This window comes from Pongo pygmaeus, chromosome 4 (assembly GCF_028885625.2).
Source record: "Pongo pygmaeus isolate AG05252 chromosome 4, NHGRI_mPonPyg2-v2.0_pri, whole genome shotgun sequence".
Classification (NCBI taxonomy): domain Eukaryota; kingdom Metazoa; phylum Chordata; class Mammalia; order Primates; family Hominidae; genus Pongo; species Pongo pygmaeus.
In genome coordinates, this window is record NC_072377.2 from 174,651,117 (window position 1) to 174,668,282 (window position 17,166).

At 45.7% G+C, this 17,166-nt stretch overlaps 1 protein-coding gene across 2 annotated transcripts in view; it reads left to right on the plus strand.

Moving 5' to 3' along the window:
* Positions 1-2,394: 2,394 nt before the first annotated feature.
* Positions 2,395-17,166, plus strand: part of DOCK2 (dedicator of cytokinesis 2) — a 442,257-nt gene continuing 427,485 nt past the window's right edge. Inside the window, exon 1 of one of the 2 annotated variants that reach the window (XM_054487363.1) lies at positions 2,395-2,526. In XM_054487363.1, coding sequence (XP_054343338.1) covers positions 2,484-2,526 — 43 coding nt within the window. In that variant the 5' untranslated portion in view covers positions 2,395-2,483. The remainder of the gene's footprint in view (positions 2,527-17,166) is intronic. The other variant, XM_054487364.2, reaches the window with a different exon arrangement.

Here is a 17,166-nt window from a genome sequence, read left to right on the forward strand (position 1 = left end):
TGATTATTAATTGTAATATTCACCATCAGGTACTTTGTGGAAAATATCTAAATCTGTGATGTTATTGAATCAGTGGTATCAAAGGTTAATTTTATTAGCTTTTCTGGACTTTTAACCATTGCCCATTTGGTAAACATTTTTTTCGGAAATAGAAAGTAAATATCCTGTCAGATCAGCATTAACATATGAACATTTGAATCGATTCTGGTAAGGCATATTAACTTTGAACTCCAATAAGGTGAAATGTGATATCATTCCCAAAATGTATTTTTTTTTGCCTTACTAAGCTAGTATTATAAAAAATACTCATTCACATCATATTTTGAATTTTATTAATAAAAAAATTTAGAACCTTGTTTTCTTTCTATACATAAGTACCTGCATCCTACATATATACTTGATTTTACTTTCTGGCCTGCAAAGACTAAAATATTGACTATCTGTGCCTTTACAGAAAATGTTTGCCATCCTCTATTGTATAGTCCCAATTTATAATACCGTTGTGATAGCTAGTTTTGTGAGTCAACTTGGCAAGGCTATGGCCCAGTTATTCAATCAAATACCAATCTTCACAATCTTCACAGGGGTTGCTGTGAAGTACTTTGTAGATGTGATTAACATCTACCATATATTGAATTTAATTAAGGGAGATTATCCTCAATAAATTGGGTTGGTGTGATCCAATTAGTTGACAAACCTTATGAATAGAACTGAGGTTCCTTGAAAAAGAAGAAATTCCTCCTGAGGACAGCTCCTGCCTGTGAGTTTCCAAACTGCTCTTCCTGACAGCCCCACAATCGCATTAGCCAATCCCCAATCTCTCTCATACATATATATTACATATATATGTATGTATGTGCATATGTATGTATGTATGCATATATGTATATATGTATGTATGCATATATGTATGTATATATGTATATATATAAAATGTATTATATATACATACGTATATACATATATGTATATTATATATATAATGCATGTATATATGTATGTATATATACACATATATGTATACATATATACATATACACATATATACACACACACATACGTATATATATGTATGTATATATATAAAATCTCCTACTCTGGTCACCTGGTGGAACCCTAATACCACTGCTGACTGTACAAGACATTATTACCTAATTTGTGCTGCTAGAAAACAGAAAAGAAAATAACTGCAGATAAAACAAAATCAATAATTTTTTGTTGCTCCAGTTCACCTGTGATATTGCCTAATCTATCTTAATGACTCTCTAGTGTAAGGCAGAAAAGGGTAGTGACAGTCATGAATAAAGAAAGAAAACTCAGCAAAACTTAAATTCAGCCTTATCACTGTGGATCAGACAAGGTTTTTTTTTTTTGGACAGAATCTGTTCTCAGAGCAATAATGAGATTTTTCGATGAAATGTCTCCATTAGCCTAACTCTAGGGCTCTTTTCCTAGGTCCCACTGTTGCTGGCTGTGACAGCACCCTTCACCTTGCAGTGAAGTTGGTAAATAGTGTATTTACGTATTTTCAGAGTAGAGCTTCTAGAGTTTACATCAGATTTTCCAACAGGTTTGTGGCACCAAAACGATAAAAAGCTGTAAATGGGGCAGGCACGGTGGCTTACACCTGTAATCCCAGCACTTTGGGAGGCTGAGGCTGGCGGATCACCTGAGGTGGGGAGTTCGAGGCCAGCATGACCAAAATGGAGAAACCACGTTTCTACTGAAAATGCAAAGTTAGCCGGGCATGCTGGTGCATGCCTGTAATCCCAGCTACTTGGAAGGCTGAGACAGGAGAGTCACTTGAACTCGGGAGGCGGAGGCCGCGGTGAGCCGGCATCGCGTCGTTGCACTCCAGCCTGGGCAGCAAGAGAGAAACTCAAAACTCCGTCTCCAAAAAAAAAAAAAAAAAGCCTGTAAATGATCCACCTCTAGGTAAACATTTACTCTTCCATGTCACCTGCTGTGTACATTGTCTCTCTAACCCTCACCATAATCATACGAAGTAGGTACTAGTATCCCATTTCACAGATGAGAAAACTGAAGCTTTGAAAAATGAAGTAATTTGTCCTCGTCTGGATTCGAACCCAGATCTGACACCAAAGCTCATGCTGAGGGGAGTTAAGGAGGTTTGTTCAGTCCCTAGGCACGGCAATCAGGAAACTCTCTGCACTTGCGGTGATGGTCTGGGGAGCCCCAGGTGGGGACTGGCCTCTGCCCCCTCGCCTGGGGAGGAAACAAGGTGGGAGTGGTCTCCAAGCTTTGCGTGAAGTGGGGTGGGGTGGCTTGTCTTAGCTTACGGGGCACCAGCCTTCTAGTGTGCCCCTGCCCAACGGGAGGGAGGAGGGAGCGGGGAGCCCCGGGGAGGGAGGAGAGGGCGGGCCCTGAGAGGAGTTTGAAAAGAGGAAGGAAGTGGGGCCCTGCGGCGCCCAGCCACCCCCTGACGGCTTCCCCACGGGAGGACGCGAGGCCCCGGCCCAGCCATGGCCCCCTGGCGCAAAGCTGACAAGGAGCGACACGGCGTGGGTAGGTGCGGGCGCCAGGGCGCGGCAGGGAGCGGGACAGGTGGCGGGAGAGCTGCGAGCAGGAGGATGCTTGCTGCTGGGCCGGCGGCGCGGGGTGGGCAGAGCGCACTGCCTGCAGGTCAGAGGGCGCCGCCTGCGGCGGGGCCTTGGGGCGGGAAAGCCGAGGCGAAGAGGCTCGCGGAGAGGACGGCGGGACCTCACCCCGCAGGCTAAGCAGGGCCCTCGCTCTCTCGCCTGCTGAGGAAACCTTAGATGTTTCCGAGATAGGGTCAAGACCTGCGCTTGACAACTCAGCTCTTCGCGCCAGACTCAGCGTCCCCAGGAGTGCCCCAACTCGCCGCATGGGAGACTTGGCCTTGTAGAGGGAGCTCCACTCTCCTCTGGCTCAGCCTTGTCCTGCCCACCATGCATACTTCCACCCCCTCCAAAGCGACACCCATCTGCCTGCTTCCCCTGTCTGTTCCTCCTGGGTCAGATGACTCCTGATTTGGCAGGGCATCCAGAGGGCAGCTCAAGCTTGGGGGATGGGGCTGGACGGTGGGGTTCTCTACTCAGCCACCAAGAGCCTCTGGGGAAAAAGGCTCCTTCCAGGTGGTCTTAGGGTAACCAAGAAGCTAGCTTTGTCAGCCTCAGCCATCTAAACTCCCAGAAGCCTCTGCTGGGCGCTCAGGGGCGGAAGTGGTGGCTGGGGGAAGGGAGGCCTCAGGTGCTGCTACTCTCTCTAAGTGGCATCTGTGGTGCAATCTCCATGGACTCACTGTGGTTTTTAAACTTAAATATCAATAAAAAGTCACTCTGGAGCTTCCTACACAGGTGGATACCAGACACCATCTCAGAGATAAATATTTCGCAGGTGAGGCATTGGAAGACCCAAGCACCCAGAGGGATTTGATGCAGGGAGTCCCAGGCCACTGTTTGGGAAACACTGCCCTGGAGAGATCAGCAGTTATCCACTCAATTACTGGGTATGGGGCACTGTGGGGTCATTTTGATATAAATGGTCCCCATCCAGAGAACAAATAATAATTCATATCCTCAAGGGGCAGTTACAAAGTAAGGAAGGATACAGCTTCTGCCCTTGAGGAGTTATGTGTAAGGCTAGAGGCTTTGACTGGGAAGTCAGAACTGAGTTCAAATCGGGGTCTGTTTCCTCGTCTATAAAGTGGAAGTATTAATAATGCAGGTCTCATGAGACTCTTGTGAGGATTGAATGGGGTTATGCATGGAAAGCATTTAGTAGTGTGCTGGCTCAATAAGAATTAGTGATTGAGGTCCAGGGTCTTACCTAGCAGCTTCAGAACCAAGAGACACCAGCACCAAGATGCACCCTAATGCCAGATTCAGGACAGTCATGCCTTATGAGACTGTAGTATTTCATGGTTTGCAAGACCAAAGGTCATGCAATCTCTGTCTGACTTCAGAACCCCCATGTGAGGCAGTGTATTATTCCCAACTTACACGTGAAGTAACCAAGTTTACATCACTTGGAAGCAATGGAGCGGGCCTTAAATTCAATTGTCTTCAGACCCTAGGCCTTTTGCATGGCACCAGGAAAGCATCTAGAAGGGGAACATCATGGGTAAAGGCAGGGAGCTGGCATCCCTGAAGTGTGTAGGTCAAACAATAAGTAGTCTGTTTTGGTTTTAGTATTGCTTTTAGTGTTAAAAAAAAAAAATTGCAGAGGTAGCTTATGGGTAGATTGTGAAGGGCTTTGAGTGCCAAGCTTCAAAGTTTGGATTTCCTTCTGTGAGCACTGGAGGTTTTGAGCAGTGTCATCTGGAAGAAGTTAAATAGTTAATTAGGATAGGAGTGGGGAATTGGACTTAGAATAGAAGGAAAATGGGTAACAGTTTTACCTGTCTACTGACTGCCTGGTTAATCTAGCAGGAGGTCACTTATAATCAACATTGCCTGTTAACCTTTACTAGGTTAATCCACTCTGCCTGAGGCTCTTGTCGGTGAAGAGAGCTTTCTCCTTGCAGGAGAGAGGAAAGGGCAGAAAAGGAGGAGGTAGAAAGAGAAACTAACAGTATCAGTTAGGGTTAAGTGTGACAAAGGGTCACAGAAAACCTCCAAAATTGTGGCCTAACCAAGCTGCAAGTTTATTTCTGTGTCACACGGAAAGCTCAGAAATGGTCTGTGAAGAGGTGGTAAGGTGGCTGATTCTGTATCTCACACTGTATCCTTGGCATGTGACTTCTGCATCCTGAGCCGCATAGGCTGCTTAAGCTTCGGTGATTCAGGTCCACCTTCCAGCCAGCAAAAAGGATGCAGGGAAAAAGAAGGTCATGGCTTTTCCCTTTAAAGACATTTACCTGAAGGCACACTTGACATTTCTTCTTACATTACATCCTATTGGCAAAAATATAATCACATGACTGACTATAGCTGCAAGGGAAGCTAGGAAATGTAGTCTGTAATGTAGGCAGCCATGTACCCAGCTAAAAATTAGGAGTTCTCTTCGTAAGTAAGGAGAGGAGGAAGAATATTGAGGATGATATATTAGTTTGCTAGGGCTGCTGTAGCAAAATACCACAGACTGGGTGGCTTAAACAACAGAAATGTATTTTCTCACAGTTCTTGAGGCTGGAAGTCCAAGATCAAAGCACCAGCAGGGTTGGCTTGTCTCGTGGCCTATCTCCATGGTTTGCAGATGGCTGTCTTGCTGCCTCTTCATTGCTTTCTGTGCAGGCACACCCTTGCTGTCTCTTCCTCCTGTCATGAGAACACCAGTCATATTGGATTAGCATCCCACCCTAAAGGACTCATTTTAACTTAATAACCCCTTTGTCTCCGAATATACACTTATCTCCAAATAGAAGTACCTTCTGAGACACTGATGACTGGGACTTCAGCGTAAGAATTTTGGTGGGGACACAAGTTCATGACAAATAATCTGTGGTCTCTGGCATGGTATTTTGGGACTATAAAGAGGGCTTCAAGGCAGGAGTCCTGAGATAAAGGGTGAGGGTAGAAAAGAGTTTTGTTTACTCCGAAGCTGAGCCTGCCAGGCAGATTTGTGTGGGACTCTAGTTATTCTTGTAGGGGAGGGAAAAGCTTCTTTCTGCTACTGCATCTTGGGTTTTCTGTAAATTAGACTAACAAAAGACTGATGAACAAGAGAAAACAAACAAGTTTATTAGCATGTGCATCCTGCTTACATATGGAGTACTCAAAGGGTTGGTTTGAACTTGAGCTTATACAGCATCTTAGCAAAGGTACAATAAAGGTTTAGAGAAGTAGCAAGTCAAAAGAGGGTTTTAGGCTTCCAAGGGCAGCAAACTGTGGGAAGGGAAATATATGGGGAATCTAATGGAAGATAAAGGGTTCTTCGTGCAGGTTCATCTTGGAGCCAACTTTCTGTCTTCTTCATTGCCATGAAACTTCCCTGGGAGAGGGGATTTATGACAGTCCTTATTTCTTAGGAGTTTCTTCAGATAAAGAAATATCCAGGAAAGCTTCTTTCTGTACCTGTTGATTCTTATTTGCATCCAGCTCAAAATAATCAATATGCGCTATGGAAGTGGCATATTTTGATCAGAAACCTGTTCTGTATGCAGCCTCTCTCTAGCTATGGTTTTACAGCCATGTGTGGTGTTGAGGAATATTTGTTGGTTTCTTCTGAGGGCTGAGGGAAGATCTGTTCCGGGCGTCTCCCCCAGCTGCCAGTGGTTTGCTGGCAATCCTCGGCATTCCTTGGCTTACAAAAGCGTTGCCTTGATTGCTGCCTCCATCTTCACGTGGTATTCTCGTTGTGTGCATGTCTGTCTCCACATTTCTCCTTTTAAAAAGGACATCCAGTCATATTAGATTAGGGCCCACCCTAGTGACTTCAGTTAAATGTGATTACCTCTGTAAAGACTGTCTCCAAATAAGATCACATTCTGAGGTACTGGGAGTAGAGACTCCAACGTCTCTTTTTTTGGAGGGGGTGGTTATTCAAACCATAACAGGCTCTGCAGAAGCAGAGAAGGGATCTTTTTCACATCTTGGTTGGGGAATATGGAGGAATCCATAACCAGCTTGTGGTCCAGGGATGTGGGTGATGCTGTCGCAGCCCAGGACCCTGGACAGAGCTGATCCACACACACTGACAGATTTGGCGTGGGCAATGTGTGCCGGTGTCATTTGCACATGGATTTTTTGTTGAAGGGAACAAAATCTAGTCGAATCAGTTCAATGAAAATGTGTGGTGTGTATCTGTGGGAGAGCAGGGGGAAGTGGTGTATTTTAGGGTCAGAGGAATCACATGGAAATCCAGGAAACAGGAGGAGCCAAGCCTCAGAAAGGGCTTGAACTGAGGCAACCCTGGAAACCTCTGCTTCTCCTCTCATGGCTTCTCAGCTTCTCTGAGCATGCCAGCTGTGGTCTCCTTTCTCTCCCCACCATCTCCCTCTGATTGCATTGTTCCTTCATAACTGATACTCTAATACCACAGTGGTGGCCCCAGCATGCAACCCACCCCTCTCTGCACAACCTTGCAGTTCAAGCATCCACTGAAACTTCTCTGTGTTTATTTGTTCAAAGACCCAACAGAAGAGAGTGGTAGCTTGGTTTCCCTTTGTAAGAAAGACCACCCAAGTCAGAGTTCATTGCCAGCCTAATAATGGGCCTCACTCTGGTGAGGGTGCTGCCCCTGGCAGGTCTAATTCTCTGTGACTATGAGGTGGGGTCACATGGCTTGCTGCTTATCTAGCAGGAGCCATGGGTGGGGACTGATTCTTTGAGTAGGAAGCATGAGTGGAACCTGCATCCCAAACACACCCAGGGCAGAACTTCACTACAGAGGGACCAATTATACTGCTTTTATTGCCAAATGCAACAGTTGAAAGGATAGAGAGCATGACTCACTCATTAACTTGTTCATTTGTTCACTCATTCATTCTTCATTAACTTCTTAAATATTTGTTGGGCGTGTGTGCCAGGCATTATGCTAGTCACTGAAATTACTAGAATTAGGCCAATATGGCCCCTATCCTTCTGGAGCCAGTAGTCTAATAGGGAAGATGAAAAAGAACTTCATGAATAAATCAGTAACCATATAATTACAAATTGTGATATGTGCTATTGTAATATGAGTGAGAATATTAGGAATGGTCTTGAATTAGATGATGTGAGAAGGCCTCTCAGTCGCAATGGGGAAAAGAATTCCAAAGCCAATGCTTGGAGGGATATTAATACATGCATCTTTGCTATAGTGGCTGACTGTACCTTTGGACTGGTCCCCAGAAATTAGTCTGGTGAAACAAAAATACATGGATTAGACATCTAATTCCTTCCTGCCACCAATTCTTAGGTGCTGGGGCTTCCTACTTTCAGATGCTTCAGCAACTTGGGGCTGTTTAGGAGTGCCTGCTGGGCTGGCTGTTTGAGTTCATGTAAGGAGATTGTCCTAATCCACAGTTATATGGGCACCTCATTAGTCGGTGGACATCTTGCCCCTAACCATAATGTTTGCATTTGAATGAACCTTGAAGACAGATCGTGTTTTCTAAGCTCTGCTTCCTCCTGAGACCAGCATCCTATTGCTGCTGTCTTTTGAGAGAGGAAATGTAGTCACCATACTGCTCCGCTAATTTCTGGACCTTTGGATTTGTTTTTTTTTTTTAATAGTCAATTACACATGGGTGCAGCAGTCTGTGCTCTGCAGCATATGTTCTGCAAATAGGGAATGACAGTGCTTATCACCACACAACTCCAGAGGAGTCTGGGTGGAGACACCACAAATGTTCCCTTTAATAGGCACTTTCTCCTTTCTTCCCCATTCCCTTAATTGGTGTGAATTGAAAAACAGTCAGGCTGAGTTTGTGAGCTGCTTAAGTCTTACTCTGTTGTTAGTTCTCCTTGGAGAAAGTCATTCCTTGTCTCCCTGCCCCCACCAGGTCAGCTTCTGCTTTGGTTTAAAGTCATGGTGGCAGAAACTGAGGCTGGAGAAAGTATGACCGCCAATGTGGACACTTTCCAGAGCCCTCTCCGTTCATCACTCTAGGGCAGTGGTCTGCAACCTTTTCAGCACCAGGGGCTGGTTTGGTGGAAGACAGTTTTTCCACAGACTGATGGGGAGGTGGGGTGGGGCGGGAGGGATGGTTTCGGGATGAAACTGTTCCACTTCAGATCATGAGGCATTAGTTAGATTCTCATAAGGAGCGAGCAACCTGGATCCCTCGCATGCACAGTTCACAATAGGGTTCCTGCTCCTGTGAGAATCTAATGCCCCTGCTGATCTGACAGGAGGCGGAGCTCAGGCTAATGCTGGATTGCCTGCTGCTCACCTCCTACTCTGCAGCCTGGTTCCTAACAGGCCACCGACCGGTACTGGTCGGTGGCCTGAGGAGTTGGGGACCCCTGCTCTAGGGCACTCAGTTCCCCTGACTGCACATGGCCCCTTGGATCACAGCCTAAGCTAAGATGATGGATGGAGACATAGGTGGACAGTATGACGTGCACACTGTCACAGCACAGGGTCTGAATGGTATAATAGGCATTTGTTTGGTTGAATTAAATGGTGCAATGCCAGGCCTAGAGACACCCTCACTGACATGGTGGGCTGCAGCAGCAGGGCCATCCCAGTGTCAGCTGAACCTTCAGGGTTTGCCTGGAAAGTGGGTTTTTGCTGCTGGCTTCCCTGGCGGTGGCAGTCAGGGAAGGACCCTTCTAAGTAGAATGAATAGCCAATGTAAAGAGGAGGAAGCCTCTCTGATGTGTGGGAGGCCAGTGTGGCTGCAGTAGAGTAAGCAAGGTGCAAAGCAGTAAGGAATGGATTCTCTGAGAGAGGTCATAGGGAGCAGTGCCTCGTAGGTATTGTGAGGTCCTTGACTTTTACTCTGAATGGGGGAGGGGGGCATTGCAGGATTTGGAGTAGAATTGTAGAACGACCTGTCTTATGTTTTAAGAGGATTGAACATAGCAGTTTTATGGTGCATTAATCAAGGGGAATTAAATGTGGAAGCAGGGGGACCAGTTAGGCAGCAACAGTGATAACTCAGGCAAGAGACGGTGGTGGCTCTCAGCAGGAGGGAGCAGTGGAGACAGTGAGATATGCTTAGATTCGGGATGTATGTGTTGTAGGTCGAGCAAATGGGGTTTTCCTCTTGGAATGGATGTGGGTATGAGAAGGAGAGAGGAGCCAGTGGTGACTCCAAGGTTTCTGGTCTGAATAGCTAGAAGAATGAGAGCTGCATCGAGGCCTTCCCTAGTGAAAACCTTGATCTAAGTAGTCGTCGACATTGGCATAAATCATGCCATTGCCTCACCTTTTGTACCACGGTACTTTTTTTTTTTTTTTTTTTTTTAATTTTACTGACAGTTCCGGGATACAAGTGCAGAACATGCAGGTTTGTTACATAGGTATACACGTGCCATGGTGGTTTGCTGCACCTATCATCCCATCATCTAGGTTTTAAGCCCCATATGCATTAGCTATTTGTCCTAATGCTCTCCCTTCCTTGCAACCCCCCCCACCCCCCGACAGGCCCCAGTGTGTGATATTTCTCTCCCCGTGGCCATATGTTCTCATTGTTCAACTCCCACTTATGAGTGAGAACACGCAGTGTTTGGTTTTCTGTTCCTGTGTTAGTTTGCTGAGAATGATGGCTTCCAGCTTCATCCCTGTCCCTGCAAAGGACATGATTTCATTTCTTTTTATGGCTGCATAGTATTCCATGGTATATATGTTGACATTTTCTTTATCCAGTCTATCATTGATGGGCATTTGAGTTGGTTCCAAGTGTTTGCTGTTGTAAATATTGCTGCAATAAACATATGTGTGCATATGTCTTTATAGTAGAATGATTTCTATTCCTTCAGGTATATACCTAGTAATGAGATTGCTGGGTCAAATGGTGTTTCTGGTTCTAGATCCTTGAGGAATTGTTTTCCACAATGGTTGAACTAATTTACATTCCACCAACAGTGTAAAAGCATTCTTATTTCTCCACGTCCTCACCAGCATCTATAGTTTCTTGACATTTTAGTAAAAATTGCCATTCTGACTGGCATGAGATGGTATCTCATTGTGCATTTCTCAGATGATCAGTGGTGTTGAGTGTTTTTTCATGTTTGTTGGCCACATAAATGTCTTCTTTTGAGAAGTGTCTGTTTATATCCTTTGTCCACTTTTTGATGGGGTTGTTTGTTTCTTGTAAATTTGTTTAAGTTTCTTATAGATTCTGGATATTAGCCCTTTGTCAGATGAGTAGACTGCAAAAATTTTCTCCCATTCTATAGGTTGCCTGTTCACTCTGATGATAGTTTCTTTTGCCGTACAGAAGCTCTTTAGTGTAATTAGATCCCATTTGTTAATTTTGGTTTTTGCTGCAATCACTTTTGGTGTTTTTGTCATGAAGTCTTTGCCCATGCATATGTCCTGATTGGTATTGCCTAGGTTTTCTTCTAGGGTTTTAAATTTTTATTTATTTATTTTTTTGAGATGGAATCTTGCTCTGTTTCCCAGGCTGGAGTGCAGCGGAGCAATCTCGGCTCACTGCAAGCTCTGCCTCCTGGGTTCACGCCATTCTTCTGCCTCAGCCTCCTGAGTAGCTGGGACTACAAGAGCCTGCCACCACACCTGGCTAATTTTTTGTATTTTTAGTAGAGACGGGGTTTCACCATGTTAGCCAGGATGGTCTCGATCTCCTGACCTCATGATCCACCCGTCTCGGCCTCCCAAAGTGCTGGGATTACAGGCATGAGCCACCGCGCCCGGCCTCTTCTAGGGTTTTTATGGTTTGGGATTTTACATTTAAGTTTATAATCCATCTTGAGTTAATTTTTGTGTAAGATATAAGGAAGGGATCCAGTTTCAGTTTTCCACATATGGCTGGCCACTTTTCCCAGCACCATTTATTAAATAGGAGATCCTTATTCCATTGCTTCTTTTTGTCAGGTTTGTCGAAGATCAGATGGTTGTAGATGCGTGGTGTTATTTCTGAGGTCTCTGTTCTGTTCCACTGGTCTATATGTCTGTTTGGGTACAAGTCCCATAGCATGGTACATTTACAAAGCCCTTGTGTTATCATGTTTAGCCCTCATAGACACCCTAAGAAAAATAACTTCTGTCTTCATTTTGCAGGTGAGGAAACTGAGGCGTAGATCTTTGAGGTCTCTCTGAAAATTCCCTCTATTTTATGGAAGTTGCCCCTTTTCACCTTGTCTTTTAGTTAGGTAACTGCATGTCATCTTCCCCACTAGCTGGTACGTTGTTGGAGGGCAGAGCTGTATGGAGGGTTAACTTTGAGTCCATTCAGCATCACTGCAATAGCAGGAATGTGGTAGGTCAGAGAAACTAATCATTATTGTAGCATAGGTCCCATTGAGAATCCTGTAGCAGCTAGAAACACTTCTTCCCACTAAAATATGCACATGTGCAGTTCTGCATTGCAGTGTCGCCAAAACTCATTCATGGAAGCCAGTTAAGGTCCCTGGCAAAATGTGCTTATTTTACTCTGTAACTATTTAGTAAACAAATACAATAGGCATAGCCAAAGCATTCTGCCCAAGGTTTGAATTCTTGAAGCCAAGAGCTTGTCAAGAGTCAGAAAACAATTCTTATAGTCTGTTCAGATCAATTAAGTTCAGTAAGCCTGTGCTGAGTGATGGTCCTTAGCTGGGTATTTGGGCCCAGAGATGAATAAAACAGTTCAGGAAGCTTACAGTCCAGTCATAACCTCTCTTTCTGTATGAGGCAGCAGAGAGCACCATTATTAGTACTAATGTCCCGATTGGACAGGTTGGGGGCAGTGCACCCTTTGCTTCATGTTACTAGAGCTGCCATCATCCCCTTCATACTTCCTTGCAGCCTTGTGTTGAATGATCTGGGCACCTCTGTAGAATGCAAGCTCTACCATGGCACGGCCATGTCTGTTGTTCTTCTTCAGCACAGAGCAGGTGCTCAGCGGCTGTTGATTGGATGGATGAAGAGGTGGATTCATAGGTGGATGGATAGTTGTTGATTAGATGGATGGGTGGGTAGATGGATGATAGATGGGTGAGTGGATGGATGGATGGGTGGGTGGGTGGATAAGTGGAGGGGGAGGAGGATGGGTAAAGGGTAGGGGTTGGAGGTTTTAAAATCTTCTGGTGGCCTTATAGGATTCAGATGGACTGAGTTTCCCCATCTTGCCTTTATCTTCCCACCCCATCCATTTCCCTGTCAGGAGGCGAGGTCCTGTGAGAGCACAGCACAGCAATAAATAGAGTACTCCTGAACTCGTCTCCAAACAGTGGACCCCTGCAGATGGTCACTCTACAAAGCTCACCAGTTCTCCCTGGGACTCCATTAAGATGGCCCTGCCATTCATCCCTCACACATCAAGCTGGTTTCCCCCCTCCCTTCCCTGCTGTCACACCCTCTCCCCACCTCCTTGGGGGCTCTCAGTCCAGTTCTTCCCCTTGCCAGTCTCTGCCCCTCCCTCTCCTTCCAGTCTCACTTCCTTAGTGGGCCTCTTTTTCCCCTTTGAAAGTCCACAGCTGCTGTGACTTGCAGTTTAGCCTTTCACTTCTGAAGACAGCTCTTTGTTTCTTGTGTGTTTATTTTGTCTCTTCAACTAGATTTCACGGAAGCTCAGGAGAGCAGGAGCCACCCCCTTTCACCCCACTTTTCTAACCTGCAGAATCCTGCAGAGTGCCAGACACTCTCTGCATTTGGGGCTGGAGGGCTGATTTGATTGATTTCACCATAAACTCTCTTCCAACTCTATAGTGTGTGTGTGCGTGTGTGAGTGCAAGAGTGTGTGAGAATGTGTGTGTGAATGTGCCTATAGGAGTACTAGAATGGAGAGTGAAATCCAGCATGATGTTTCAGAGCAGGGTTTATCAACCTTGTCACTATTGACATTGTGGGCCAGGAAAGTCTTTGTTATGGGGCTGTCCTGTGCACTGTAGGATGTTTACCAGTGTCTCTGGCCTCTAGTCACTAGAGGCTAGTAGCACTGACACCCCCAACTCCCCTCCCCCAGGTTGGGACAACAAAAATGTCTCCAGACATCAACAAATGTCTCTTCCAGTGGGGCAAATTCGCTCCCAGTTGAGAATCACTGTTTTAGAGAATTCATTGGAATCCTAACTTTCCTCTTGTTGGCTGGGCACGTCATTGGCTCGCTAAAAATTGAGCACTACAATATGCAGCCCATAAGGTTGTTATCATGATCCAGCAAGAGGCCTAAAGCACCTGGCACAGTGCTGGGGCCAAATGCATTTCCATTCGTGAGAGGCGATGTGAATGTGGTGCATGGCTGAGAGCGTGTGCTCTGGAGCCAGCCTGTCTGGGGTGAAATCCTCACTTGGCCCCTTCTTTGCTGTGTTCACCCCAGGATGTTTACTTGATCTTGCATTACCTCAGTTTCCTCATCTGTAAAACAGAGACGATAATAATCACACCCACCCCAAGAACTGCAGATTCACGATGAAATGGGTGGCTGTGCGTAAAGCCCTTGGAATAGTGTCTGGTACGTGGGAAGTGTTTGGCAGAGATTAGCTGTTCTTGTGATTCCTCTGCTCTCTCCTGGCAGGTGGAGGAACACCTCCTCCTTCTAGGTTCCCTCTGGCTGTAATTCTTCTGCCTCATTCGCTGCTGACTACCGCCCGCCCGGGTTTGAGCTCTGGGGTGGCTGCCAAGGCTTCTACTGGGTCATCGCAGTCACCCTCGTGGATGCAATGTCAGGATGCTGCCTCAGTGCTGAGGCTGTCAAAACCTGTCCAGAGACTTCAGGCACACTGCTTGCACATTTCAATGAGCACATTTCACTTGAATCCAAAGTGGACCTGCTGCTAGTTCTATTTCCCCCTGGAGTGGAGACTCTTCAAAGTGAGCTTCGGGCAATTACATTCTTTCTCCATTATTGCTTTTGTTCCTCTTATACAGCCACTTGTCCAAACTCTATTAACACTTGGTGTTGGCTGAAGCTTGTGTTTTCAAACATGTCAGCAGATGGCAGGGCCCCAGATGAGGTATGAATCCATCTTGAAGGGTCACAGGGCACTTGATGGCTGCAATCAAAATTGGCAGCCGAGCTGGGTCAGCGTCTCTTGAAGCAATCTTGATAAATGCAAGAAAGAATATAGCCAGAAGAAGGGACATAGCTGCCCTTCGTGTTCATTCACATCCCTTCAGTCCAATGAGCATTTCTTAAAAGTTCAATAAATATTGATTGCACTTCTACTGTGGGCCAGGCGCTAGGAATTCAGTGGTCAACAAGATAGGCTCAGTTTCCATCCTTACCGAGGCTGGATGTAACGAGGATATAAACAAGTCCAGTGTATGTTTAATAGAGTGTGATGCCAGCAATGGCCTGGTGAGGAAGCAGGGACTCTGGACTCCACTCTGGGTTTGAATCCGCTTTCTGCCACTTTCTGTGTGGCTATGAGCAAGTTCCTTAACATCTCTTTGAGTTTCTTTTATGTTACAGGAAGAGTAATAACTTGAGGTTACTATGAAGATTAAATGGGCTGATACAAGTAAAGTGCTAGGGATTTTTTTTTCTTTCTTTTTTTTTTTGCTGGCGTCTTGCTCTGTCGCCCAGGCTGGAGGGCAGTGGTATAATCTTGGCTGACTGCAACCTCTGCCTCCCAGGTTCAAGCGATTCTCCTGCCTCAGTCCCCCGAGTAGCTGGGACTACAAGTGCACCCCACCACACTTGATTAATTTTTGTATTTTTAGTACAGACGGGGTTTCACCATGTTGGCCAGGCTGGTCTCAAACTCCTGACCTCAAGTGATCCACCTGCCTCCCCTAGTGTTGGTATTACAGGCGTGAGCCACCGCACCTGGCAGTGCTGGGGATTTTGTCTGTCTTATCTATCACTGTGACTATAGTACTCAGAGCAATACCTAGCACACAGTAGGTACTACATACTGTGTCTATCGTACTTAGGACAGTATCTAGCACACACTAGATGTTCACATGAATATCTGTTGAAAACACCATGGAGTATATACTTGGCATATAAAATGTGCTCTAAATATTTACCATTTTCTTAGGAAGCAGGTTGTGCAGTAGTTAGAATTTAGACTTGGAGAACTATCTATATATCTTATTAGGTGGAGAAGTTGTTTACCCACCGCTTCCTCAGTTTCCTTATATATAAATCAAAGAGAAACATTGAACTTATCTCCTAAAATTGCACAAAGCACAGAGACCTTTCTTTAGTTGTTTTTATGAGCCACTGTGCTAGAACAATGGTGTTTACTTTCACCTTAGCTCCCTCTATTTGGACTCCTGATGAATAGAGTACTTCAATATGTTTAGGTAGAATTGGTAGCTAATCAGTGGATTCGATTTCCAGGGTTGCTAGAAGTTCCATCTGCCTCAAAATAGCAGTCCAGTGGCTTACTAACCTGGGATTTCCAATATGAGTCCTTGCTGGAGTCAGTGACCCAAGATGGTTCCAGTACTTGGGAACATCCCTTTGATCCTTGGCCATAAATGCTTTGATCTGGGTGGGCTTGTCAGGATACCAGTTTCTGCTTTGGTTCCTATGTATGGTGCTTTGGTACAAGGAGAGGTCAAGTCTTTCCTAGGGAATGTGTCAGTATTCCCCAGGGCTTGGTGACCTTGCATGATGGGGAAGCCGGAATGGGTATTTGCGGGAATGGCCGAGGGCCTGAGGGGCTGTGGGTAGGCTTCCCCGATTTGTCTATCTTTTGTGGACAGGCACTGGGCAGGGTGGATCTGGCTATGATTTCTTCCTCTTGTTTTTCTGCCTTTTTCATCCCTTGTTCAAAAGTTGAGAGTGGTTAGGCCCATCTTAGACTGGTCAGAAGCAAACTGAAGGACAGAGATAAGCCATCAAACTTAGCAGAGGGGCATTCTGGCTCGGAGCTTCCTGTTAGTCATTTAGAAGACTAAACAGAATTGGGTATTCATAGGCAAAGCCACTTCCTTTGTCAGTCATGTCTGCTTTTCTTCAAATGGAGCCTTAAGAGGCCCTTATGCCAAGGCAGAAATAGATTTATAAATTAAGTGCCAAAGTCAGTTACTTTCATTTTTGTAATCAGTGAGTACTTGGAATGAATACGGATCTCCACCTTGAATACCCAGTTTCAAGATCTGTCCAGGACATCTTAAGCCAATCTACTGGCACCTTCTCACCTGACATTGCTGGGCAGAGGATGAGGGAAGATTCCCGAGGAAAGCAGGGAGGAGCTGGTCAGGGAGTAACACACAGTCCTGCCCTACCTCCACATAGCTGATGGACACCCCTGATTTGCTCGTGCTCCAGAGACTAACACACATTGTGCCTGGTTTTCTTCTGTTGGAAGCTTCAGTTTCTTCCACCATCCTGTCCAGTTCTACTGCCAAGTCCTCAGGCAGACCACTTGGGCTGGAAGAGCAGGGAGCAGAGTCTACCCAGTGAGGACACCAGCAAACTGGAGTATGTCCAAGCAACAGCAGCCTATGAGGGGAAGGGGGTTGAAATCAGGCCAAGTGCGGAGGGAATGAAGAAACAGGCTGCGTTTATGCAGGAGGAGAGAAGCCTTGGCATCCCCTGAGGGCCCTCTCAAGGTTTGCTTTTGGACAAAGGATTAATTTGATTAAGTGCTGGTTGACAGAGCCGTTGGTTGCAAAGTGCAGGAAAGGAGATTTAAAGGCTACACAAAGCTCTGAAGGAGTGAGCCTTGTTCAGGAGATAATATAATGCTAATA